This window comes from Sphaeramia orbicularis, chromosome 11 (assembly GCF_902148855.1).
Source record: "Sphaeramia orbicularis chromosome 11, fSphaOr1.1, whole genome shotgun sequence".
Taxonomy (NCBI): Eukaryota; Metazoa; Chordata; class Actinopteri; order Kurtiformes; family Apogonidae; genus Sphaeramia; species Sphaeramia orbicularis.
Window position 1 is genome coordinate 13,294,180 of NC_043967.1, and position 12,292 is coordinate 13,306,471.

Sequence of the window (12,292 nt, forward strand, 5' to 3'; positions counted from 1 at the left end):
TTAGTTTATGTGTATTTACTGTCCCCCCTGTGTGTTAACTGTGGTTTGCTCTTTTGGTATATATACTGCCCCAGTGCCTCAGTCTGACAGGTCTGTTAGTTGAGTTGATTTCTAGTTATGTTGGCATTTTTTCTTCAGTAGAGTTAGAATTTGTTGACCTCTTGTAAGGGCCCTATAACTCTTTTTTCAGTTATCTGTTTTGTAAAGATTTTTTTCTGGGAAATAAATCCCTTTTCCCGGAACTTTAAACCTGTGTTTAGTGTTTTGACTGCTTGGTCCACGACACAAAACTTAACCCACGGCTTGTTAGAGCTGAGTTTTAGTGTATGTTATACTGTAATCAATGTCAATATGAAGATACATAGCAAGATACATCAAATCTTATAAATGTTCTTTTGATTCATGATATTGAAGGTTAGAAAAAAAACTCAGTGTACACAGTTGCACAGCTTTATATCTTTATTGTTAAGGTCTGTTGCATTTTAACTGAACGGTCAGACTGATTGACATTACTGTCACGGGCAAAGAATACGAGATGCACAGACAGAAGGAAAAGCGTTTGAACAAGAAGCGTCATTCCATTTTAAACTTTCACCATAGTTTTTGTCAACACAGTCTTCAATTCCCCTGAAATTGTCAGGCTGCCCTTTGTCCCACAGGACATAGTCCACTGGACACCCATCAGACCACATCCATGCTCCTTCCTTATGGGTGTCACTCAGTCCAATCCAGGTGTGTCCCTGAGCATGGTCAAAATTCTGGATCAGACTTTTGACAAAATTGTGTTCCTCCAGACTGTGGATGGACACCAGGTTGGCCCTCTGTGACACACAGTGGAGCTCTGCATCAGCCCAGGTCAGCTCTGTGGCAACATACTTGTAGCAGCGTCCATTGAAGTTGAACCAGAATGGGGGACAACCACCTCGCTGTAGCTTCACTTCACCATCACCTGGAGGAGACGCAACACCCAGAGCCAGAACTGATAAGAAGATGAAGAACAGCATGTTGTTGGTGTGAGAATCTGTCACAGGAGCAGGATGAAGACTGGATCTGTGGTTGTAGCTGATCTGAAATGAAGGATATGATCAAAAAGCTGCAGAGACATGAAACATTGCTGTGTTTTATATGCTCTGGAGTGGGTGTAAACCACATGTCATCACAGTTGGAATCAGCTGATATGACACAGAAACAACTGTTTATATCTTTGTTGTGACTGTTTGGTGTTTGGCTCAGTTTCAGAACATCAGATAGGTTTCAACATTAGTCTGAGGCTCAGGGTTCAGATGTTTGTTACTTCATTTCATATAACAATAGTTTAGAGTCTGCTTCAACAAACTCCTACCTGTGCATCTCCACTGACCTTCATGACTTTCAGATCTGCACATATGTAATAAAAACACATGCACACAGTTAATAAAACAATAACCATAATAAACTGAAGATGTTATCATGTTCTGTGGTAAAGTCCAGAGGATGGAGGAAGTTAATGATTAAAATAAAGAGGTAAACAAATACAGGGGAAACACAAATCAGGCTGACATTGATTAATATTTAACAAAAAAAAAAAAAGATTCCCTGACAAACGACTAAAATCAAGTTTTACAAACCACTTGATAAAAAACCACATCATATGAACCAGATTAACCACAAACACAGAGTACTAATAATGAAGCACACACTGTTAAAACGATAATAATTGTTGATTTCATTAAAGTTTTCAAATTAAACTGACTCAGAAATAAAGCTTTCCATTTACAACCTACAAACACTTGTCTGCCCAGCAAATTTCTCTCATTGTTGTCCTAACTAAGATTTTCTAAACATCACAACAAAGATGATCAACTTTTGAGTAGATTTTTTGAGTGAAGTTGGGAACCAGTGGGAAACCCCATAGATGACTGACGTGCACATGCACACATGGTCTGAACAAGTTTGAACTAGACCAGGGGTCACCAACCCTGGTCCTGGAGAGCCACTATCCTCCATGTTTTAGATGGATCCCTCTTCCAACACACCTGATTCAAATGATAATCCTATCATCCAGCTCTGCAGAAGCCTGATAACGACTGTCAGTTGTGGTGGAAGAGGGACACATGGTTTTTACAGTGTGCTGAAACTGGACCAGTCTAAGAAGGGAGCTCTGCGCACAAAATAAATAAGATTTCAGACAGGGGCGGCACCCCCGGGAGAGCTTCTCCCAGATCCCGGGGGAGGCTGGGGACATTGAGTCCGAGTGGACCATGTTCTCCACCTCCATTGTCGAAGCGGCTGCTCGGAGCTGTGGTCGCAAGGTCTCCGGTGCCTGTTGTGGCGTCAATCCCCGAACCCGGTGGTGGACCCCGGAAGTAAGGGATGCCGTCAAGCTGAAGAAGGAGTCTTATCGGGCCTTGTTGGCCCGTGGGACTCCCGAGGCAGCTGATGGGTACCGAAAGGCCAAGCGTGCTGCAGCCCAGGCGGTTGTGGAGGCAAAAACTCGGGTCTGGGTGGAGTTTGGGGAGGCCATGGAGGAGGACTATCGGTCGGCCTCGAGGAAATTCTAGCAAACCATCCGGCGCCTCAGGAGAGGAAAGCAGTGCGCCACCAACACTGTTTACAGTGGAAGTGGGGAGCTGCTGACCTCAACTGGGGATATTGTCGGGCGGTGGAAGGAATACTTCGAGGATCTCCTCAATCCCACTGCCACGTCTTCCATAGAAGAAGCAGAGGCTGAGGTCTCAGAGGTGGACTCGTCCATCACCCAAGCTGAAGTCACCGAGGTGGTTGGCAAGCTCCTCGGTGGCAGGGCACCGGGGGTGGATGAGATTCGCCCTGAGTACCTTAAGTCTCTGGATGTGCAGGGACTGTCTTGGTTGACACGTCTCTGTAACATCGCGTGGCGGTCGGGGACAGTACCTCTGGATTGGCAGACCGGGGTGGTGGTTCCCCTTTTTAAGAAAGGGGACCGGAGGATGTGCTCCAACTATAGGGGGATCACACTCCTCAGCCTCCCGGGGAAAGTCTATTCCAGGGTACTGGAGAGGAGGATCCGACCGATAGTCGAACCTCGGATCCAGGAGGAACAATGCGGTTTTCGTCCTGGTCGTGGAACGCTGGACCAGCTCTATACTCTCCATCGGGTGCTCGAGGGTTCATGGGAGTTCGCCCAACCAGTCCACATGTGTTTTGTGGATCTGGAGAAGGCGTTCGACCGTGTCCCTCGTGGTATCTTGTGGGGGGTGCTTTGGGAGTATGGGGTCCGGGGCCCTTTGCTAAGGGCAGTCCGGTCCTTGTATGACCGAAGCAGGAGCCTGGTTCGCATTGCCGGCAGTAAGTCAGACCTGTTCCAGGTGCATGTTGGACTCCGGCAGGGCTGCCCTTTGTCACCGGTTCTGTTCATAATTTTATGGACAGAATTTCTAGGTGCAGCCAAGGGCCGGAGGGGGTCCGGTTTGGGGACCACAGGATTTCATCTCTGCTTTTTGCAGATGATGTTGTCCTGTTGGCCTCATCGAACCTGGACCTTCAGCGTGCACTGGGGCGGTTTGCAGCCGAGTGTGAAGCGAGCGGGATGAGGATCAGCACCTCCAAATCCGAGGCCATGGTTCTCGACCGGAAAAAGGTGGTTTGCCCTCTCCGGGTCGGTGGGGAGTCTTTGCCCCAAGTGGAGGAGTTTAAGTATCTCGGGGTCTTGTTCACGAGTGAGGGAAGGATGGAGCGTGAGATTGACAGACGGATCGGGGCAGCATCTGCAGTGATGCAGTCGCTGTACCGGTCGGTCGGTAAAGAAGGAGCTGAGCCGAGAGGCGAAGCTCTCGATTTACCGGTCAATCTACGTTCCTACCCTCAGCTATGGTCATGAGCTTTGGGTCATGACCGAAAGGACAAGATCCCGGATACAAGCGGTCGAAATGAGTTTCCTCCGTCGGGTGGCTGGGCGCACCCTTACGGATAGGGTGAGGAGCTCAGTCACCAGGGAGGAGCTCGGAGTAGAGCCGCTGCTCCTCCGCGTCGAGAGGGGCCAGCTGAGGTGGCTCGGGCATCTGTTTCGGATGCCTCCTGGACGCCTCCCTGGGGAGGTGTTCCGGGCATGTCCCACTGGGAGGAGACCTCGGGGAAGACCCAGGACACGCTGGAGAGACTATGTCTCTCGGCTGGCCTGGGAACGCCTCGGGATCCCCCCGGAAGAGCTGGAGGAGGTGTCTGGGGAGAGAGAAGTCTGGACATCCCTGCTTAGACTGTTACCCCCGCGACCCGGCCCCGGATAAGCGGAAGAGAATGGATGGATGGGCGGCACCAAGGGGGGGCATTTGCCCCCCCCCCGATTTGGGCAAATCTTTGGGAAAATTCGGGCAACGAAGAAATATGAAAAATCTGTCAATGAATGCGTACATAACACATTTTGATACACTTATAATACAACCAGGCACCCCCCCACCCACCCACGGATGCATCTATAGAGGGTTCTGTCAAAGGCCAGCTGGTCACTGTCCAAAGCCCCACTGCTGCCTACTTGTGGGTGCCGCTTATAAGTTGTGTGGTGACAGCTTACAATTACCAGGCTTACACTGTGTTTTCATACACCAGCTCAGGACTTGTTTCACAGAGGTGACCTCCAAGAGGTTAGAAGAAGCTGCTATAGCAGCATTGTGGCTGGAACAGTTGTACTCTCCTCACCCAGCAGACATCCAATGTTTTCTATACAAGCTGTGGATATAGGTATGTATACACACACACACATGCACACACACACACACACACACACACACATATATATATATATATATATATATATATATATATATATATATATATATATATATATATTGCAACCGCTAAAGTGCAAAGCGTTAATTTAATAACACATTTTCAGCAACATGCCCAATACTCACAATACAATGTAGAGAAAAAAAGGTGTGGTCATGACTAAAACTGAGTGATTTAAATCCATTCAACTTAAACTTTTTCGTACTTTCGACTATGTCTACAAATTAGTAGAATATTCTTTACATTTTATAGTAATGGAATAAAACTTAAATCACTTAAGTGCATTGTAATTAAAGCATTTTAGTAAATACAAAGTCCGGCCTTACGGTATATTTATCAAAACCAGCATGTATAATTATTATATGTGACACAAATCTTACATCATAATTATTAGCCCCTTACCAGATCAAGGCCAAGTTTCCAGCACTACTTGTACCTCACATTAATATTCCCGCAACACCAGTGGTTGTGATCAGTTTTGAGAGAGATTTTCAAACTGACATCATTAAGTTATGTTGACACATTTAAATGAACATTTCACTGAAGTGGCTTACAATCTGGAGTTGCAATACTAATAACTCATGAAGTTAAGTTGAAATTTCATAACTCATTATGTTAAATGGAAGTAAATTATAGAAACAAGTTATGATAACTAATTGAGTTTATGACTTTTTACAGTGTAGTCCTTCATCATTGACCTCGAAGTGTCCCTAAATCAGTCCAAAGTCAAATATATGTTTCATCTGCAGTGTGTATGGAGCTGATTATGTCCATGCCAACCTTGCCATCAGTTTATAGAGTTTAAGGAGGTCACTCAAATGTGGCAGCAACAGTTTGTTTTCTAATGCACAAACCCCCTCCCCCATCCCGCCACTTTTCTTCTTTTTTATTTTCAACTGATAACTTGTAAATAAGGGTTAAGTCAACTCGCACCTAGATGAAAAAACTTTCAATCAGTTGAGACAATGAATTGATGAACGTTTAACTTTTGAAAACTAGAACAGCTGAGTTGAAAATCCAAAACTAGTTGGAGCTCTTTGAGTTGAAGAGCAAAAATAAGTGGACATAACTAAATGGGGTTGTAACATTTTGCAGTGTGGTTGCTGTGGAAAATGAAGTTACACAAGTTGATCTTACACTCTTACCTGAATCTGGCTTTTTTTTTTTTTTTTTTAAGAAAAAAACAAAAAAACAATCGTATGTTCCTGTCTACAAAAAATAAAATCACGATTTTTTTTTCCTCTAAAAACTCGATTTTGATTTTTGGGTAAAACTACAAAAGACAACAGACAACCTCATATCTGTGATGATATCACGGGATGGGCCCACAGAAGTTTAATTTTTTTTTTTTTTTTTCATTAAATCTTTATTGAATGAAATAGAGTATACAAACAATGTATACAACAAGAAAATAGCATAACAAGTTTGCCAGGGGGAATATACTATAATACAATGTCCAAATCAGAGCAAATACTGATGGTTTTTAGAGCCTTTTTGTTTCCAGATTTATCTAACAGCTTTAAATAAAGTTCAACATCTTTCAAAAAATAAATATTTGGTTTTGTGTTACGGAACTTACATTTGTGAATGAAAAATTTAGCAAGCAAGAGAAATCACATACATGTATATATATATATATATATATATATATATATATATATATACAGGGTGGGGAAGCAAAATTTACAATGAACATTTAGTTGTTTTTTCTCAGCAGGCACTACGTCAATTGTTTTGAAACCAAACATATATTGATGTCATAATCATACCTAACACTATTATCCATACCTTTTCAGAAACTTTTGCCCATATGAGTAATCAGGAAAGCAAACGTCAAAGAGTGTGTGATTTGCTGAATGCACTCGTCACACCCAAAGCAGATTTCAAAAATAGTTGGAGTGTCCATAAAGACTGTTTCTAATGGAAAGAAGAGAATGACTATGAGCAAAACTATTACGAGAAAGTCTGGAAGATACTATTAAAGAAGAATGGGAGAAGTTGTCACCCAAATATTTGAGGAACACTTGCGCAAGTTTCAGGAAGCGTGTGAAGGCAGTTATTGAGAAAGAAGGAGGACACATAGAATAAAAACACTTTCTATTATGTCAATTTTCTTGTGGCAAATAAATTCTCATGACTTTCAATAAACTAATTGGTCATACACTGTCTTTCAATCCCTGCCTCAAAATATTGTAAATTTTGCTTCCCCACCCTGTATATATATATATATATATATATATATATATATATATATATATATATATATATATATATATATGTAATTATTTTTTCCTTTTTGGGGTATCTGGGCCCACAGAAGTGATACCAATGTAAGACAGGCATCAGTCGTCCGTGGACCACATAATATGAGTGATCCCCATGTGGTTCTATTTAAACTGGGGATCCGTGCGTGGAACAGACCAACCCAGGACACACTGGAGGGATTCTGTCTGTGGAGCTGGTGGATGTGTCTGGGCAGAGGGCTGTCTGGGCTCCTCTGCTGAGGCTGATGACCCAGGGACCCGGACCTAGATCAGAAGAAGATGGTATGGTACAGATCCGGGACAACGGAAGATGAGTGATCCCCATACAGCTACATTTCAACTGTGGGATCCGGAAACCACGGCTTACACTGGTATCACTACTGCGGGCTCATGAACAGATTTAAAGTCCAGTCATTACACAGACTTCTGTGAAACACCACTGTCATAGATAGGAGGAGGAGCCTATGGTAGCCCATGGGCTAAGTTGGAAAGGATTTATCTTCAAACTACGTAGTTGATTTTAGATGAACATTAGTAGAGTTGTAACACACACATGTGAGACAGTTTCCATTATGTAACCAGCTGCCTCTGTAATGGAATTTTAACTTTTTCATCTGATTCTGCTCTTTGTTCCCGTCTCCTTTCCTGATCAGCCTTCCCCACTGCATGCTAATTTTATGAATACCCCCGCTAACTTTCCTGTCTCCGTTCCTGATCACTCTTCCCAATTGCATGCTAATTTTCTGAATACCCCCCCACTGCATGCTAACTTTCCCGTCTCCCTACCTAAATTCCCCTACTGTGTGTGTAAATTTTCTTGCAAGGTAACAAAAGGTGACTGATTGTTAAAGCCATGAGTTCATCATTCAATCAAAAGGCCCTTTGAGGAGACTGGAGGTGTCACTTGCAAATGTGATTCACCTTATAAAAGGTGGACCTTGTGAGAAGCTCTTTGCCTTTTCTTCACAAACGCCGCTCGTGTGCAGAACTGACCTTTCTTTGCAAAGAAATAAAATATTGTCGGCTGGCAGATGTCTCTATTTCATTATTCAACAGCAGCAGAGAAAAAATTTCCGTAACAGTTTGGTGTCAGAAGTGGGATTCCTCGAGTGATCGTCTGGGAGTTGCAGCGGACAGTGAACAGGCCATCCTGGAACAGAAAAGCTTTCCAGCCTCCAACCTCAAATCCTCTTCTGAGAAGGGAGGACTGACCGCTGATGCCCCAGATCGTCACCGCTGGAATTCCACGAACTCAATTCAGCGAAATTCATCTGGTGAGCACTGAAATATTGACAATCTAGTATTTGTTAATTTTTTAATTAGCAGAATTGGGTTTAAATTTGACATATTTCCATTTCCCATAATATCCACAATTGAAGTGTACTAGTCGGGGACTAGGTCAAAATCTGGGATTTTGTCACCTTTTACTGCTTGTGGTGAGACGAAGCAGTCCTTGCGGAGACGTCTGCATTGTATAGTAGCCGTGCACGGTAGGATGGGGTGTAAGTGTTCCGTTGAGGTTGGACCTCCGGAAGGGCCGATTGTGGATGTTATGAGAGGGAAATTTGGGGAAAAAAGTCTCAAATATCTGAATGTCTGGATGAAAAAGTTTGGATTCCCAGTAGGGGGATCTTTTAGTTTACAGAAAACACTAATATTAGAAGAAAAGTTGAAGGAGAAAGAAAGTGAAATAAGAAGGGAAAAGAAAGTGTCTGTGAAACATTTGGAAATTATGGAAGAGCAAAAAGAGTTTTTGCGAATGTGGAAAAAGGAAGCCGAGGCACGAAGCAGAAAAATGATGCAGAAGCAATTACCCTTTTCACGAGAACACTTAGAGTTAAGTGAAAAACAAATTTTGAACACACAAAGAACACAAGACTCGCAGATTCCTTCTTCTTTGTTTCCACAGTTGGCTGCTTTGAAGCTGGATCCAGACCTCAATGGCAACCCACCGACTCATCCCTCAGCTCCACCACCATACAATGCTGCACCCCTCAACGAGAGAAATCAGGCAGATGCCTTAACCATGTCCCAGGAAAAAAACAATGCAGAGGCAGTTCGACCAGACGCGTTTGCTCCACCACAGAGCTCTGCAACCAACCAGTCCTCTCCAATTGCACACAGACTGCGTCACCACACTCAAGATGCAGTCCTCAGCATGCCCATGGTTGAAGTGGCTAGACCAGAAGGTGCAATGTTGGTGTTTCGCGCATGGACCTCTGCCGACATCACAGCAGCATCACAACACTTGCCCAACCCCACAGCATCGGGTAAAATATTTGCTGAGCAATTCCTCACGTTTTGTCAGGAATTTAAACCAACCATGAATGAAATAAAAAGACTTCTAATTACCAAGATGAAACCCACAGACTGGCAGAAAATAACTAACAAATTCCCAAATGATGACCTCTGTTGCAAACATGTCAACTCGGAAGATGAGTCTAATGCACAGTACAGAGATGCCGTCCACAGTCTATGTGAGGCATTCACCAAAGTATTTCCAGTTAAAACCAACCTGTAGAAAATCACCGCCTGCAGACAAAAGGACAATGAAGACCCTGATGAATATCTCACACGCCTTACAGAGATCTTCAACACCCACAGTGGCCTTCAACCCCCTGCTGAGTTAGGCAACACTTTAGGAGTTTGGGAAAATCATCTTTGCAGCTGTTTCCTAAGTGGACTGAAACTGGACATTTCCTCAGCAGTTAAATCCACCTGCATTGGCTGGAGTGATGCACGCTTGTCTGAACTTCAAAGACATGCCATACATGCACATGACCAACTACTCTCAAAAAAGAGGAAAAAAGAGGAGACAACACAAAAGGAGTTACACATGGCAACAATAACCATGTTTAATGCAGTCCAAAAACATGAACAATTTGGCCACGGACATAGAAAAAAAGATGGGAGGTTAGACAGGAACAGGGGGAAAAAAAGTTCCCAGAGATGTCTGCTACCGCTGTGGTCAACATGGACACTGGATACACAAATGTCCCATGACAACATCCTTAACTCCAGTAAACGCTTTAGACTGAGGATGGTCGGGGGTGGCCGAAGGGAGACGGATTCCTGCTGACAAGCTGAACCAACCTGTGAAATCAAAGGAAGGTACCACGCCACACACCCCCACACATGCATTAACATATGTTCAGTACACATCCGAACATTTCAAGAAGTTTCCACAACATACACTGATCATTGAAAAACAAAATGTTGTATTCCTAGTTGACTCAGGGGCCACACACTCTGTGATACAAGCCTTCGAGTTAAACCCAAAACCAAAACTGAGTGGAAATTATGTGTACTCTGTTGGTTCATCAGGTCAAACAATTAGAGAAAACACCACCATCCCACTTAGGGTACGTTTACACGGCAACACTCCGCAAAGATTTCTCCTTTGCGTTATAAAATCATTCCGCGTTAAGACGAAGCCGCTATGATAACGATCTGTGTTAACATGAGTCCGCGAGGACGGCTGAATACGCTGTAGTGGCCATGCCAGACCAGTAGATGGTGATGTAGAGCTGTAGTGAAACAGTGGCGGTAAAACACGTGCCTGCACACAAACGATTTCCGGTTTAGACAGCCTTTAAATGAGGAGAAGAAGAAGAGGCGGACAACACTATTTACAAACAACAATGGGGAGTGGTCGGACAAAGACGCAGGACTTCTTTGTCTGGACAGACGAGCTGAGCACAGTTAGCAGCACGTATGTTGTTCTGAAACCGGCCATTGTTGTTGTGGTTGTTCCTTCTTTTTCTGCAGCTTTATTGTGTCATAGAGGTTGGCAAACCAGCTTGGAGGCGCATTACCGCCACCAACTGGCCTGGAGTGGGTTAACTGGCGGTTCTTGGCTGCGCGCGCATGCGGTGACGTCATATTTTACCCCGGAATGCTCCGACTCGCGTTAACACGGAGCTGAAATGCGGAGCGTATCGATAACGTTCCACCCTGGACCCTGGTATCAAAAGTTTCCGGATTCAGGCACTCTAGGCACCGTTTCCATGTTAACAGAAGGCTAATCCGCGATGAAATCTTCCCGGAGTTGACTGAATCCGACGCCGTGTAAACGGCCCCTTAGATGTGAGGATGGGCCAAATGCAAATTTCAGACATACATTTTTATTGTCTGAAGTCTGCCCCATTAATCTAATGGACAGAGATTTAATGTGCAAATTAGGCCTTTGTCTAATCTCAACCTCAGAAGGTGTCAAAGTTCACAGACTATCAGATCTGGAGCCAAATTTCTCCCACTCCTTTGTCAACCAAACTCCAACCCTGCTGTATGCATATCAGTGGAAATTGTAACAGTCAACAGTCTGTTCTGAGCTTGTTACAGAAGCCAGAAATAGAGTTTCACCAATCGCAACAGCTTTCATGACACCAGAAGATCTGCATTGTATTTTTTATGTTTCAACAGGACCTGATGAGCCATATGAGGAAGACTTGTTGAGAGAGAGAGAGTTGATGAGCTTTCACTAACACACATATTGGACACAACACAGATGTGCTGTATCAGTCTCTCTCACACCAGCTCAACTTTACATGCGCACCATGGACCATTCGGTCCCACACATCACACTTGCAAAACACACATCAGATACCTGGGATGATTTGGACCCATTTATAACATCATGTCAGCGCGCAGCCGATTGGCAAATAACATCTGATCGATCTATTTTATTTTCACCGTCACTGCAGTGTTACTCTAAGAGTTTATCATCTATTGTGCACACTCAAAGAAAAATCCAGCTGGTACCTGTAAGCACTTCTGAAAGTTTTTCCTTTTTGTCTGAGGAGCAAGCTGCAGCTATTTCTGCCCTACAAGAAGTCCCTAAGACACTGTGGGCTGTCAGTAAATATGATGTTGGCCTCATCAAAGATTGTGAACCTATTGTGATCACTCCAAAATCTGACTTTAGACCTTACAAAGCACAGTATCCACTCAAACAAGAAGCCATTGATGGTATAGCACCAGTCTTTGAATCTCTTAAAGCAGCAGGAGTAATTTTTCCCTGTGATGATTCTCCGGTGCGCACACCCTTGTTTCCTGTTAAGAAAATCCGAGACAAAGAACAACCAACAGAATGGCGTTTTGTTCAGGATCTGCAAGCGGTAAATGCAGCAGTCCAGCCTAGAGCCCCAAATGTTCCAAACCCATATACCATCTTGTCTCAAGTTCCATCGAATGCAAAATTCTTTTCAGTTGTAGACCTTTCAAATGCTTTCTTTAGTGTCCCAGTTCATCCAGACAGCCAGTTTTGGTTTGCTTTTAATTTCAAT

General features: G+C 43.8%; 1 protein-coding gene across 1 annotated transcript; it reads right to left on the reverse strand.

The window, feature by feature from the left end:
* Positions 1 to 515: 515 nt before the first annotated feature.
* On the reverse strand, positions 516 to 1,072 carry LOC115428757 (lactose-binding lectin l-2-like). Its single transcript, XM_030147970.1, has one exon. It carries the CDS (start codon positions 1,002 to 1,004, stop codon positions 516 to 518), a length of 489 nt encoding a protein of 162 aa, XP_030003830.1. The 5' UTR covers positions 1,005 to 1,072.
* Positions 1,073 to 12,292: the final 11,220 nt, after the last annotated feature.